Source organism: Abrus precatorius, unplaced genomic scaffold (genome assembly GCF_003935025.1).
Source record: "Abrus precatorius isolate BTA unplaced genomic scaffold, Abrus_2018 Scaffold3, whole genome shotgun sequence".
In the NCBI taxonomy this organism is placed as follows: Eukaryota; Viridiplantae; Streptophyta; class Magnoliopsida; order Fabales; family Fabaceae; genus Abrus; species Abrus precatorius.
The window spans coordinates 30,354,226-30,371,403 of NW_020874373.1; the positions used below are offsets into that span (position 1 = coordinate 30,354,226).

Consider the following 17,178-nt stretch of genomic DNA (forward strand, 5'->3'; position numbering starts at 1 on the left):
CACGTGTGATTAATAGAACTATAGGATAAAACGAGATAAGGGGCTATGTTAATCATATTTAATTCCTTTCTTTCAGTCGTTATTAAATTAACAAACTCATAGGGTCTTCATGCTTTCTCAAACAATTACCTTGTATGATCATTTGAAATGTTTGCTCAGAGAAAAGGATATTGACATTGCATAATCATTGCGTGTTAATAGAACTAATTATGAGTGGTTGCTAAATATTTGAATACCAATATCAAGATTAAATTAATTAGAACATAAATAAGTGTAATAGGTGACTCTATAAGTTCTAGGCTCATCTCATCTGATCTCTCTCATACATTGTATTACTGTTCTTTTAATTTATTGTTAACGTTAAGCTCTATTTTTAGTCTATTACAATTTTGTTACGTTACGAACAATATTTTTCAGTTATATATAGTGTATTTATTCGCGATGTACTCGGTAAAAAAATCATTGTAAAATAACCATTTAGATATAAGAAGAAAAGTAAAGAAGACAACTTACAGGTTAAGATACTTTTAATGTTTCTGATTTTTATTTAGATTATTAGTTTATTAGATAATTTCTTATTATTTGAGACGTATAAAGAGAAGTATAAGAAGTATGAGAAGGTTCTATCTCATATATATATTCTTATTTTTTCAACATGATATTCTCATTCAAAATTTGTGTAACACTGTTCTAATTTAACATACATTTTGAGGAGGTAGATTTTGGCTTACAACTATAAGTCATCGTTAAGGAAGAATATCCCCTACAGTAACATTAAGATCACAATCATAAAAAATATATAATTCATATCATAAATAATAATATAAAATTACGAATGGATGAAATGAATTTAATATCCCCATCATTAAATTGATCACATGACTTGGCCCATGTCTTGGTTAATGGAGAACGGTTTTGATTGTGCAAATATATAAGATGTAATTCTAGGTTTATGTTTGAAAATAGGTTAAAAAGGTAATAAGTCAGAGGATTAGTGGAAAGGTAAAATCTATTGTAGCTTAAGAATTGATATTTTAAGTTTTATTATTTTTGCTTCGTTTTTTGTGCTTCATATGAGACAATGGAGGGATTGGTGTGGAAACAGTTGCTATTTGTTGAGTTATTTTATGTTAATTGTTGTCTTGTTGGAGATTGAAAATGCGAACTGGGGTTGACATGGTTATTTCTTGAACTATTCTTTGATAACTAAACTCTCAAATTAACTTTTAAGATTGTATGAACAGTGGGGAGTTTAAAAAGCTTTTATTATAGTCTTTGATTTTGTAATTCAAAATTTTGCAAAGAAGGATCAGTTTGGCTTCCTTAACATTGCATTGACGATAGAGAGAAAATCTTTAAAATATACTGTTATCTTCTGCAAGTTTTGAGAATGGAGTATATTTGAGAGTTAAATTTTACAAGAGAAAGAAAGAAATGATATATTTTTAATCAATATTTTCTAATTTTATAATTTTTTAAAATAAAAATCATAAAATGATAAATTAATATAGATTTAATGTGCTTATATTTTATTTTATTTTATAAATATTATAAATTTTTTAAATTTAAGAATTAAATATTTTTCTTCTATTTTTTTCCTTCCAAAATCCAACTTCAAAACATATCTTAATTAAATTATTAAAAATATTTACAACATGCATAATTCTTCTAACAAATATCAGAATTCATTAACAATGTAATCTCAAAGCATGACATGCATAACAATAACTACTGGAATAAATTCTTTCGTATTAAATTTTCAAGTGAAATTATGTGAAAACTTAAAATATATATTTCCTTTATAGACATTAAATAAATAAATTCTTGTTATTATTTCATGACATTTATGAAAAGAAAATAAGATAGCATAATCATGTAATAATTCAATATGAAAAGATCCATTTTCATAGAAAAACAAATCTTCTTGTATTGATTTTTTACGTGAAGTAACCGTGATGAATCTTTCAAAGTGCGATCAAAAGCCATGCGTGTGAAGGAGAGAATTTTATTCTCACTCCTTATATGCATGGCAAAAGTCACCCTTAACGAACATTGAGGTAGCATGACATTTTTTAAATTCTTGCACAACAACTTTAAATAACTATTTTTCTCAGAGAAAATAATATATATATATATATATATATATATATATATATATAATTTTCTCATACTAATATAAATTTAAAATTTTTTATATTTAATCTAAATTTTTCATTTAACTTATATCTAACGATTAGTGAAATAATAAATTTTAAACTTAAGATCGAGTGTAAGAGTTTTTAAACTTACACTAGTGTGAAAAGATCTCTTTTATATATATATATATATATATATATAATAATTTTTTTAAAACTATTTATTATTTTGAAATCAAGGAAATAGGAATGAAAACTAAAAAATAAAGACAGATGAATTCAATCCCCATGACAAAATAGGTTTTTCCTCATGACAAATAATATAAATTAGCCTACTCATTATATAAAATTCATAAAAGTTATATAAATTTAACATAGTCAGCAGCAAGTATTCAAAAAAACTGTTTTGTTACCTCGTTTATGTATCATAAATGAAAAAAAAAAGTCTTAAAAAGTGAATATGTAAATTTAAATAACCTTGAAATTCTTAAAAAATATATACATACATAATAAGAGAAATTTTGACATTTAGAAGTGAAAATAATTAATAAAAAGTTATTGCCAAACAGAGTTTAAGATTGATCTATAAGCAAATAGTCATATAATATGCTTCATGAATTAATTAGAATGTTGATATAAGCCGGCTGAGTAATTGAACTGTTAACGTGATACTGTATATATGTTTTAGCTTTAACTTTTATATGGATAGGATGATCGAACCGATATTTGTTCAACAGCTTAGTTCCTTTGATATTTACATATAAATACTATTAGAAAAAAGCAGATGCAAATATAATAACTGAGAGAGGAAAAAAGAAGGTGATATGAAGTGAGATAAGATTCTTGATATCACATTTTATTTTTTATTTTTTTGCATTTTCAACTCAAAACTATGAACTCACATTGCCCTTTCTCTCCTGTGTAGTCCCAATGTCAAGAGATGAAAATTTGTAGATCAATTAGGGGCTTAATTCATCATAATTTATTTACCTACCATTCAAAAATATTAATAATATACTCCCTAACACTTTTTTTAAGACATTTTTTATTGTTAATTAAACTTTATTAAGAATTAAAAAAATATGAAAGAAAGAATAAAATTCATAAAATTTTTATAGTTTTTAATAAATTTTAATTAATAATAAAATATATTAAAAAATTGTGTTACTACCATTTCTTCCTATCATTTATGTCTTGTTCTTTTCTCTCACCGTGTAGTTGATATCTGACCTCACCAAGCTACTCTTCAGGGCACAATAATTCATGATCTGAAAACTGTTTTGGGCCTTCAATTACAATGTGTAAGAGTGATCACAATGGCCCAATAGGAGGATCTGTTTCCCCACCCCCATTCATATCCAAGTCCAAACCCTTACATGTGCAGCACTTTTATAAAAATAAAATAACATACCCTTCTTGTCAATCAAGTATCATTATTATGAAATTATGCATAGCCTGACATTGCATTGGGAGCATGCTGTATAATACAAAAAAAGAGGTAGCAAACAAGAGTGACAAGAATAGCACGAGATTCATGCTGTCCTTCATAAAAATACAAAAAATCTTAATATATTTCACTCATGACAGAAACTATCTTTGGTCCCCTACCCCTATCACCTCTTAGAATTGATTTGAAGTATAAAAAAATAGTAAGTTTTTGTTTAAAATAAAAAATTATTATACTTTAATATTTTAATAGAATAAATACTTATTGATGAAAAAGTACTTAATCTAGATATACTTAAAACAAATTTTACAAATTTGATGTTAACAAAATGAATAAAAGAAAAATAATTTTTTTTTCTCTAATTTAATAAGTAGGTACTTGAATATTGATTCCAATTTAGACACACAACCCAGACCGTTAGGGTGGCCTTCGATAATGTACCTTTGCACGGATTAAGGAGGGGGACCAGTTGACCAGGTTCAACATTACTCCCAAAGCCTAAGGCAAAGCAACAAAGCCTCATCTTCTCTGCATATGCTTTTGGGAAGAAAGAAAGGATGATGTACCTCATCCATAACATGCTGCCATTATATTTTATGCTGCAATGATTGTACAAATTATGTTCCCAATGCAATTTTACAACATTAGTAACCAACATTAATTTCTCTGGCATGATTTATGTACACAACAGTATCAGTATGTACCACCATCATTCAAGGCTCTATACATTTATTTGTTCAAGGTGTATCAATTTCAAATTCTGGTCTTGGTCACACCGGGTGAGGTAGCAAGTAGCAACCCATTTTAATTTATTTATTTAGTATATGCAATAAGGGAATGCATGGTATTTTCTTTGGTTGAAATTTGATTCTTTTTCTTACCTTAAGAGATATGGTACGTCAATATTTTGCCTTGAAAATGATGGATACACTTAGAGGGCCGAACTAAGACTATTGACTATATAACAAAACCCATGTTCTAGTTTCCATAAGGATGAAAGAGAAACAATGATAAGAAAGAATATAACAAAAAAGTAGAGCAATACAAAATTGCACAATCTATCTATTAGATGGGCCACTGAGATTTTTCTATATTGGATGCATGTAATCCTGACCCACGCTACAAGCTTCCAATTCCAAAAGCTTCTCTCTTTTCTCTCCCTCTATCATACATTCTTTTCAACACGGTTATCTCTGTGTGTTTCTTTTCCCTTTCTCGTCAGAACAATTTTTTAACCAAAACCGCATAGCTTGCTGAGTGCAATGAGCCAATGGACTTTCTGCAAAGTAGCATCTCTTGTTCCCACTTACAAAAAGTATAGTGCTTTTTACTTTACATCTCAGAACATAACCGATTGCTCTGCCTCATTTTTTACTCTGTTAGTGTTAGAGCCTGCACTCAGGTCTCAAACACTGGCAGCTAAAACACTGCAAATATTGCATGGGCCACACACAATTGTGGGCTAGTTGTTATTTTCCAATCAAGTTACTTGTTAGCTTGTAATCCACTTGGGAATCATTCACATACTAGAAGGGTGTTTAAAACCACCTTTTGTCATCCTTCAGTAGTAAAAGAATACTAACTCGTTAGTTTTTTTACTAAGCTACTTGTATCTTGTATCTTTTATGAGAGACAATTTTACTAAAATGAGTGATAATACTATTTCACTGTATTCTTAGAAGTTAGAGTCGAAACTATTCATTAAATTCAAACAACCTTATATCAATTAATTTAGAACTTGGTGGTAGTAAATCATTATTTTTTTAGGATTAGGTAAATAGTCATTCACCAATCACCCTTCAGCCCCACTAGTTTTCTTTTTTGCCAACCTTTTTCTTCTCTTGTGGACCCCATCCCTACTTCCTCCAATTCCAAAAGCCTAATTTTTCTTGTATTTATCTCACATTACCATGAGTGCCAAACCAAAGTAACTGATGGAAATACTTGAAGTATCATCCCTCATTCAACACAGAAAGAACTAGAAAAGAAAGCACACAGCTCCTTCACAAACACAAAAGAGAAAAGGAGAGAGACATAGACACAGAGGAAATGGGTAATTACAGGTTCAAATTATCAGATATGATACCCAATTCTTGGTTTTACAAACTCAAGGACATCGGAAGAGCAAGAAAGCAAAACCCAACTCAGTCCAGGAAGAAAAAGCAACCTTCACAGACCTCAACCACACAATCATCAAAACCAAAACAACCCCACCAATGCAATCCCAGAAAATCTTACTACTTTACAAGGGAACTTAACCCAAATGATAGAATCTACACTTCGCCAGCAAATAACCAAAATGACATAAAAAACTCCAATTTCCCTGAACCACCCAGAAAATCATCCAAACAAAGAATCAAGAGAAGAACGACTGCAAGGACTTCTTCACCAAAGCTTGTTGTCACTGAGAACTCCTCATCATCACCAATTGATAATAGCTCTGCTGAGTCAGAGTACCCTGACCCAGAATTCAGAACAGACCGTGTTCTTCCTACTGAATCATTTGATGAAAATGTTCCTTGGTCCAACACTTGTGGCTGCAGGGTACACTCCAACACAAAGGACATCATCATTGATGTAGACAACAATTCCATAGCCAGAAACGACGATAAGCTAGAAGGGTATGAATGTGATCCCTTTTCAAACCTTGTGCTTCCACCAATTGTAACCAAGCCAGCAAAATTCAATGACTTGCTTAGTGATGCAAAGAAGAGAGAAACCAAACCCAGAAGCAGAATTGCTTCACATGAAGAACCAAACCTGCAAGGTACTCTGAAGGTTAAAATTGTGAAAGAAGACACTGCCCCAATGAAGGAACAGAGGAACTCCCCTGCTAGGAGACTTTCTGTGAGTTCTCCCGGCGTCAGGCTTCGGCTGAATTCGCCAAAACTTGCCGGCCGGAGAACTCACACACACGGCCGGAGAAGCGTGTCGTCGGCCGCCAGCTCCGGCTCCCGGAGAAGCCTCTCAGATAGCTTTGCAATTGTGAAGTCATCACTCAATCCTCAGAGAGATTTCAGGGAATCAATGGTGGAGATGATTGTTCAGAACAACATAAGAACATCAAAGGATTTGGAAGACCTTCTTGCTTGCTACCTTTCTCTTAATTCAGATGAGTATCATGACCTCATTATCAAAGTGTTCAAGCAAATATGGTTTGATTTAACTGATAACTAGTAGAAGAAGTAAGTAACCAATTGAGACAATTCTTAATGAAGTTATCAAGTTTCTGTTTTTTCTCACACAATTTCTTGTCCACATGTAAGTAATATCAACATCTTGGTTAAGCATTTAAGTTTAAGATCTCGCTAATAAGTTTTAATGGGACTCTACTTAAAGAATTAATAAATAAAAAATATTAAAATTTTTGTTAAAGTACGTATTATATTACGCCTTTTATATATATAAAAAAAATATTTTTAACATTGTGACAGTCTTGAAAGTGTTTCCATAATATTTTCAAATGGAAAAGCAAAAAAGAATATAGAAATCAAGAGCAGCAATTGCACGCACCATGCATGTCAAAGGTTTTGTGATAGAATTGAAGTTCTATAGAAAGAAATTTACTTGGTTTTGGCTTTGATAACTAGAAAAATAAAATGGGGTAGAGGAATTTTTGTGAAGTAGGGAATTCAGTGAATTTATGAGCTAGAGAGTTGGGATTGTATGACTCTAAAAACAGTGTGTCATTCGCTTGCAAACGTGTAAAATGGATTTTACACACAAGCTCCATTCGAACCATTTCCTGTTTGTTTAGAAAGGCCAAAAAGCTTGCCACAATAGGGGCATTGCATTGTTAGCTTTATGTCCTGTTCCTTAAGAAAACTCGGAGAACAAAATTTGTTTCTGAGTTTTAGTACCCTAATGGACCCAAAGTGGTTTTGGAACAAGACATAACTGCCACAAAATTGTATAAATTGTTCACATTGTAAGGGACAGAACCAGTTGCGAGAACTGACAACTTCTTCCATTTAACTTTGGCTTTTTTTATTATGTCTTTGTTTTTTACTCCAAAAGAAATTGCCCTTTTAAGTACAAGCTCTTGATTTCACGTCTTTCATCCAAAAATTTAAAGGGCTTCTTTCATAGCCAGAACATGCAGCTTTTAAGATCATGCACGCCAGTTCTCCACCTCAACAACACGTAGCAACTGAAGAGAAAGCTATATAGTCACAAGAAAAATTATGGCACATTTTTTTACATATTTTTTCAGCACCATGTTATAGAAACAAAATTTAAAGAGTGTATTACAATACATGTTTCTCTTAATAAAAAAATAATATGTAAATTGCTTAATATCACTCCTCTCTGCAACGCTTAAAAGAAAAACGTTTTCAATGTCCAATGCTTTTTAAATGTAAGATTTTTTTACCCTCCTAATCATAACTTGAGATTTAAATTGCTACAGTGACCCATTTGCTTTAAACCCTATGAACTGTGGAGGAAAGGAGGGAAAAAAAGGTCTTTAATTCCATGAAGCATGTCTAAAGGTGAAAGGTTGATTTTCAAAAGCTAAAGCTACTTCGTTTATCACAAAAGTTTTTTTTTTTTTTGTCATTTCACAAAAGTGGTTCAAGGCTTTAACCAGAGACATAGGCTCATCTGGTGAGCACCTTGTCGTGTGCCCTAGGCATATATGAATAGTTTCACACAGTGTGCTATAAGTAAACCATTTTGCTAACGATTTTTTCTTTTTCTTTTTAAGTTAAATTATAAAATAAAGCATAGAAGTTTAATTTAATCATTATGCATTAATGTTTAATGAGTTTTTCCTTTTCCTTGTAGTGACGAACTGATTAAGAAATTAAAATAAAAATTATTACAAAATATTTAATATCATAAACTGTAAAACATTTATTATCTTTTAAAAATAATTTAACCAGGAGTAATACCTTCTTCTTAATTAACACATGGTTCAAGTGTGCATCTTAAATACTATGAAAAACATACATACTAAAGGATTATGAATAGTGTCGTACTAAAAGATTTATATTCATGATAGATAAAACTAAATCCAAAGCATAAGGTGTTCTAATTAATTTCTTTTCCTTTTCATCTTGGTTGAACATTTTTGTAAAATTTTGCTTCAGCTATCCCTATATCCCACTTAACATACCTATTTTATAGGTGCATAAAGGTCTAATCTCACACTTGAAAGAAAAGCCCCAATAGATAATGTTGTCTCTTTCTACGACAAAGGAGGATCTAGCTTGACAAACAGACCAAAGTATCACAATCAAAAGATAAATTTTTAATAAAATTTATTTATTTTTCTGAAAAATTCCTGTCATTCTGTAGTATCAACTACCGACGGGGCTTTAAGATCTCACCTGGCACTGTAAAAAGTCTTGGAAATATGCTCTCTAAACACTATTATTCTTGTATTTACTTTGACCCTCTTATTTTGATTAATTTCATTAAGCATATGGTTACAGATCGAGACAAATTAAGGGAGCCATGGAAGCGGCTCTACTAAATATTTTAAGATCTCAAACTTTTGCTGACAAGAGAGAATATTGTAGTCACAAAATATTGTCATGTATTATTTGATTTTAAAAATAGCTGACCAGTAGTTTTAAAATAGTTATCTACTGCTATTAAATAAAAGTTGTACCAAGGAAGACAATCTCAATGCTTAACCTTTTATTATTGAATAGTTCTTTTCTTTTGGTGTACATAAACATTATAAGCATATATCCAAATACATTGGTAAATTGTATATGGACATATTTGGGTGTTATTTTCAAGACATGATAAATTATTTTGCTTCGTTTAAAATGAAAAGTTATATTCATTTACTTAAATAATTGTGTTGTTTCGTTTAAATTAAAGATTTTTCTTGTTTTAATTTTTTACAAAGGAAAAGTTGCATTGATAATTCATTCAAATTAAAGAACTATCTTGATTCAATTAAAATATTATAATGCTTCACACAGGTTGTTATAAATATGTGAATCCGAAAATATATTTCTACATGAATGACATCAAATAATATTAATTATATAAATATACACACCAGGAAGACAAATTGCTTCATAGAATATATTAACTGGATCAATATGATACTTTATTTTGTGTCTATAGGGGCATTTCTATACATAAAACACAATTAATTTTTGCTCCATTATCTTAATACACTCGTAAATTCATTTGTGTTTAACATCGGTACACACGAGTTAGAAACATGATTATCATTTGTAATATTATTTATCACAACTTGAATTTGAGGACTGAAAGCCATATTCAAGAGTCTTTTATTCTATGTTAAAGGAAATTTGGTTGTGACCAAGTTTTAATATTGGTGGATGTGAATTGATTAAGGAAAGTGCTGGTCATGTGATGGCATTTGTGCACAATTTTTTCTCATGATTCTTATTCTCCTACCCCTTTAAAGATTCTATCCCACCAACGTTGTTTTATAATTATTTTTCCATAAAAATTAAATTTCCACGCATATAGTAAAATTTAAAACACATTTGAAATTAATGGGATTGACACACATATTCAACTTTTTATTTATGATTACTACAATAATTTATTTTGAAAATGTAAATCTAAATTTAAAATCAATGTGTGGCTATTATGTACGTGGTTATGGACACATGAAAATTTTTCTAAAAAAATAAAAATTTATTCAATATACTTTCTTTAATAATTTACAGTACTTAATTAAAAAAAAAACCTAGTGTTTTTACATGCCATATATCTATGATTATACAATAGACAACTTTATCTCATGCACATATAGACTAGTCATTCTCACTTAACCTCAGTTTGAGTAAACTTTTTATAAAAAGTTTTAAAAATATATTATAAAAAATAAATAAAACTTCTTTTATAAATTAAATGATAACACCTCTCAAAATTTTAAAAAACATAAATTATTTACCTCGACAAAACCTTAATCATTGTAAAGATAAAAGTACACGGAAGCAACATAGAGGCATTCATAATCTCTTTAATGGGAAATAAAATCCTCTAATATAAATATTTATATATTGATGAAAAGACGAAGTAGGGACAAGAAAAGACAATATTATTAGAGGTGACAATACATACATGTTCCCCTCAGCTTTGTGAAGAAACACAAGGCATGACAGCTCTCATTTATTATCATGGTCTAATTCCATTTCAAAGTAGTGAATTGAAGTTTCAAGGTGTTATGTGGTGTAGAGTAGGGAGAATGACGTATCACGTACCCTTTGTTCAAGCAAGCAGGACGTAGCTATAGCACATATGTGGGTTTTTACATTATTGTATCTAGCCTTCTAACATATAATAGTAGACATTACGAGGTATGGGTTTTTACAAGAAAATAAACTCATAGGGATAATATTCCTGCAAATATATGAATAAATCGAGTGAAATAAATACATCTGGTATATATGTTCACATTCAACGGTGGAAATGATTCATATCCTTTATTATTTTGTCCTCTTTTCTTTCACACAATGAAATTTCAGTGTTGGGTCAACAAAAGACAGATTGTTCAAGCATAGCAACAACCCTATCTAGGGAAATGCACCCATGACCTATATCAAACTAGGTTTATAGGGTAAGGATAGAGACCATTTGACATTATTGAACTTCTCGCGATTGCATTCGACTGTTCAAATATATTTAAATATTTTATTAAAGTATTATCAAATTTTATGTTTTGATAATATTACATGATATAATTATTAATAAAAATTTTATTTTTAATTCTTTAACATATATAGTATTCATATTCTCGTTAAAAAAATCAAATATACATGCAAATAATCACAAAATAACAAGTTATCAAACAGATAAAGACAAAAGCACTGGGATTTGACGTACCTTTTATATATATATATATATATATATATATATATATATATATATATATATATATATTCCTTCTTATTGTACGCACTGGTCCCCCACGGTGCTTTCTTCTTATGCCAATCCTATCCTACACAGTATGTATAGCCTACTAGAATCAAGAATGCAAGTAAATGTAATTTTTTTGCTCATTAACGATCGATGTGGTGGTTGATTAAGGTAGAAAATTTCAATTTATAAACTTGTTCAAATATCTAATTAGAATTGCCAATTTTAACTTATCAAGTTCAGGTTTAAATTTTATGTTTTCTTCCTTAGTTGTAAATAATAAGTAGGTGATCATGTTAAAATTGTGTTAGTGGAAATTAATTTGTGCTTCTCCCTCCCAACAGAAATGCACACAAGCCTATATATCACTGGTCTCCGTTTCATGTTTCTTTCTCTTTATATTCTCTTAATTAAAAAGCAATATGTTGAAGAAATACAATTAAGAGAGAGCATTGTTTTTAACGATTTTGTTAAATTTAAATTAAAAATTTGAGTTTAAATATTTGAAAATAATAAATTTATATTAGAAATATTCATTATATTGAAAATGTATTCAATATTTTAAATAAAAAATTATTATTATTATTTATTTAAACTTAAATCTGAGAACTGATTTTAATAAATATTTTTGTTGTTAATTGTGTCACATGAATGCAAATAAAATCAATATTTATTATGAAGTTGAAAATGTTTAAATATTATTTTTTAAAATAATAACTAATATTTCTACAATATTGACTAAGAAATTAAAAAAATTATTTAAAATATTATAAATGCAATCTCATCATAATTTCTAATAAACATCTTCAGCGTAATTTTTAATTCCTTAACTAGTTTACTACCTATATCTTTTTTAAGAATGTATGACTTACAGTGTCTCCTTCAAAATTAAACCCTAGGCATCGCCTTTTTTGGAGGGACCCTTTTCAAAATTCAACCAAATAATTAAAAAAAAAAAAAGGTAGAAATGTTGCATCTCGTAATGAAACAGTGACGAGGATTAATGTTTGGTCGTGTTACTGTGTTCAGGTGAGGAAAATAGTGATTTGGTAGACACATATGATCCCCAAAGAAAATTCATACTTCATACGTCAAAGGACAATAAACAGAGCAAAGTCAGATCCAACATAACACCTACGTATAGAGTAACACACTATATCATGAAAAATCTGCAAGATTCTGGGTTTTGCTTAAATTTCGCTAAGGGTATATTGTCACGTAGCTATTGGAGTCCTGTTTCAGAGTTTTGTTACTGTAACGGTGAAAATGAACCACCCCAAAAAGCTATCAAATCTAGACGGCATTCACAAGGGAAAAAAAACCATAAAAAGAAAAGAAGAATAGAAAAGGAAACAGACACATCCATGCATATGCATGTAGCTAGGGCATAGGTTCTTCATAGCTATATCTACTAACCTATAAAATATTAATGTTTTCAATTATTGTCGAACATGCCACTACCAAACTCCTGCATGTGTGTAGCAGCTGCTTTCCCGCTATCATTTTGTTGCACGCTTCACATTTCCAGGGTTTCGCCAGCCACATATATCTTATACATAGCATCAAGACAAAAATTAGATTTTTTTCTTTATGTTTTTTATTTTCCATCTTTCACCTTTTCTTTGCCTCAAACATATTTAGCATATTTCCAATGGGTATTTTATATATGATATATGCAGGAAAAATGCAACCTTCAGTTTCTCAAAGGCCAATTTTTAAGCCTCTCTCGCGTGTCAATACATCATTTTCATAGGTTTGAAATCCATCCCTTAATACATCGATCATGGAGGCAAAACACAAACAAATATAAATGCTGAGAAGGAAATTGGAGATCTTTCCCTTAAATAAAGTAACAGATAATTAATTTTGTGCAATAGTTGCTTCCCAATGTAAAAAATATATATATATTTAACGTGTGTAAGGATACATGTTAAGAAATTTAAAAATAAAAATATTTATTATCTCAAAATTATACAAATATTTAATTCATATTTGTTATAGTAATTTCAAATATTTAAACAAATATATAATACTTCTTAACCTATGACTCTGGGAATATATTAAAAAATCTACAATGAAAAACGGAAAAAAAAAAAATACATGGCTAATTGAGTGCACGTGCAGGGGAGCAAAAATCTTGGGAATCTTAATGGTGGTCGTCATATTATGCCGTGGAGTATATAAAATTATAAGAGTAACTGTGTATTCCGTAATATACATTTTTATTAAAATAAAATATTTATTATAATAGAGATAAGAAAAATATTTTTGATAAAAATTTATTATTTTTAGACATTTGAATTCAATTTTAAAGATTAAGATTAATAAAGTAGTTTATAAAAAGCTATTTCAAGTCGTATTTAGTTCATTAAAAATTAGTTATTGATTTTTTCTATTTCTATTTTTTTTAATAAAATATAATCATACAAAATAATCTCTATCGTTCCTTTTTAATCTCAATCAACCTTTATTAAACAACTTTAATTCAATCATTAGTTATAAATTATAAGATTTCCGTTAAACTATTAAATAAATATGAATTATAAACTTTTAACTAATTTTACTAAATAAAACTTCAGTTGACCCTCCTAGGCCTTCAATCTCTACGTAAATATGTACTATTAAACATTAAAAATTTATTTAAAATAAAAAATATTGCTAATCTTTAATTAAAATTAATTTTAAAAGTTAATGTTGACAAAATGTAAAAAGTATTGTCAAAGTTCAAGTTTGTTGATTAATGTGCACTTATTCAATCTCAACTTGTCATTTAGTGTAGCTTGGTTGTTTTGCTCAATAAAATGACTATTTTTTAGGGTGAATAAACAAAATGACTTAATATTGTCAAACTTGTTCGGTTAACTAAGCAAGTATGCGTGATTCATTATTGTTGAAAAATATAGTAGTATTAAATATTAAAAAGATGATTTTTATAATCTAAATTTATTCGACCAAAGCTTCAAATAAAGAATACCTATAGTTGAAATAAAAAAAAAAAGAATCGAATTAATTATTTAGATAAAAAAAAAAAGAGAGAGTTAATTCTATGATGTAAAATGATTGACTTTGAGAAGAGTAAAAAAAATATTTTATAACTCTTGAAGTAAATATGATTAATTTTAAGAAGATCCACCAATTTTTTTTAAAAAATATACTTGTATTTATTCTATACAAGTTATTTTACTTTAACATCGAACTAAATGTTCCAAACTTACTATAAAATATCATTCTAAATCAAAATTACTTTTTAACGTCGATAATATAAAAGTTATTAAGACTAACTTTTACATGTCTAAAGTACGTATAACTAATTTTAATGAACAATAAAATACACATGCAGCTGAACTTCGTTATTTATTTACTTATTGTCTTTGACTCTGACTTCTCACTACTCCGATAAGCCTCATGAAAACAACTCAATCCAAAGGATTAATTTACTGGAATGGCATCGAAGCTTAAATTAAAAATATAATATTGTCATCATCGGACTTGACAATGATGAATAAAATTATAACCCTTTCATAACTCAGTGAAAATGAGATTGATAAATTTAGAAGGAAGAGTCATTATTGTCTAACTGCATATTCAGCATCACTTTTTTCAATGAAAACTAAAATTCTTCAAATGAAATTGACAAAATTAAATAATCAATTTCAAAAAGATATTAATCAAATAAACATTAATATAATACTCGAACATATCATTGATAAAAGCTTAAAATTATATTAAAATAATTGTATTATTGTATTAATGCATTTTAATTACGTTCTATTAACTATGCTGAAAAGGTTCTCTATTCATGCAAAATATAACCAGTACTTTTAGGCTCAGCCTGGCTATACAGCAGATAATAGGGTTCTTTTTTCACGTACTTCGCCACATGTTCTGTACTCTACTTTCAGTATCTCATTCATGCTTTGCTAAATCAGTAAGCAAACCCACTGCCAACATCTTTGGCTTGTGTCAATGTCACAACCAGCTCTTACAAGTTAATGGTCCACGTTTTTGTGCAAACTCTTTCAAGCCAACAAAAGAAAGAAATCATACCAAATTTCATTAGCCACCCACCAACAAAACCCAAAAGAACCAAAGTGACCAAAACATAAAAGAATATATATATTCTAGCTTGCTGGTAGTGGTACCATTGGACAACGTGGTGCCAACATCTAGCTAACTAGGTAATTAATCTTTATTCTGCTTTGATTCTTAAGCTGTAGCCAGGAAATGTTTAAAAGTTTTGAGCCTTTATGTAAACTTTATTTGTGAAGCTTAATCTAATATAATTTATCAATCACCATTTTATCTTTTTAACTTCTTAATTAATAATAGTTGTAAAATATTAAATGAAGATTTATGATTAAGTAATTTTAATATTTTTCTCTCTATATACACGACTAACCTTTCATAGAATTTAAACAATTTTAATTTTGACAAAATTATTCCAATAATGACAACAATTATGGATATTATATTACAATAATATTTTATACGCGATTAAAAAAATTAAGAGTATAATCTTTTGATATCATTTGATATTTTTAATAAGTATCATTCTAAAATAAATCAAGACCAATAATATCCAAATATTCACACAAATTAGAAGCTTTGCAATATATATATATATATATATATATATATATATATATATCTCAATTCATCCTCATCCAAAGTAATAAGAAATAAAAAGGTAGAGAGAGTCAGAGATAAACGGAAAGGGAAATGAAAGGACAAAGATAATTGAAATAAAGAATAGTTAAGAAAGATGCAATAGGAAAAATAATTAATAATATTATGAAAAATAATAAATTAGCCAGTAACTTCGATATAAAATTGAGGATTGATGTTAATTACAAATTTATTTTAATTAACATTAAAATACATTTATAATTAATTATATAACAACATAATAATAAATAAGGTTTTTAAAAAGTGAAACCTTAAAAATATATTTGCAAGCTGAATTTTAGAAAGAAAAAGGAGATTAAGGGTATATTTATTTACATTTTTAAAACAAATGTATTTTTTGTTTTAAAAAATTAAAATGTAAATAAACATACTCTAATTTTTTAATTAACATTTTTTAAATTAAAAACTAAAATAACACAATGATATAAATTTTTTACCTATTTATTTATTTTTATAAATACTACACGACTCTTCAAATATAAAGTTATCTTGTTTTCTTTATTTTCCTTTAAAAATCCACTTTGAGACATACTTATAAGTAATTAAGAAGTTTAATTAAGCGACTTCGTAATAAATTCAATGGTAACTGTATCACAGTATTATACATATGAATGTAAGAACCCCCATCCGATCAATAGGAAAATTAGACAATAACACTGAAGCTTTTATTTCGATTAAGACCCTTCATTCTTATATCATGTGATGTTTTGCTGAATTATCACTATTTGGGCAATTATCAAGATGTTCCCACCGTGATCTCGTAAAAAGATTATACTATGATTTTCTCTATTTTCCTGTAATATAAAGTGGTGAAAGAAATTTCAGTTACCTCAAGTTAGATCTCAAAATTTTATTAATCATTAAAATAAATGGTATAAATATTGTCATAATTCAAATAATATAATATGATATTAAAAAAAATAAAAAACAGTATAATAATTAAAATAATATTTAATATCCCTTAAATTATATTTACTCATAATATTTTAAAATGATTTGTCATGTCATATTTTATAATAAATTAAAACATATCAAATTTAATTCATTATTATTTAT

At 28.3% G+C, this 17,178-nt stretch overlaps 1 protein-coding gene across 1 annotated transcript; it reads left to right on the forward strand.

Moving 5' to 3' along the window:
• The first annotated feature begins 5,631 nt into the window (after window positions 1-5,631).
• On the forward strand, window positions 5,632-6,759 carry LOC113863721 (transcription repressor OFP1-like). Its single transcript, XM_027497398.1, has 2 exons — window positions 5,632-6,096; window positions 6,145-6,759. Exons 1-2 carry the CDS (start codon window positions 5,632-5,634, stop codon window positions 6,757-6,759), a joined length of 1,080 nt encoding a protein of 359 aa, XP_027353199.1.
• The last annotated feature ends 10,419 nt before the right edge of the window (window positions 6,760-17,178 follow it).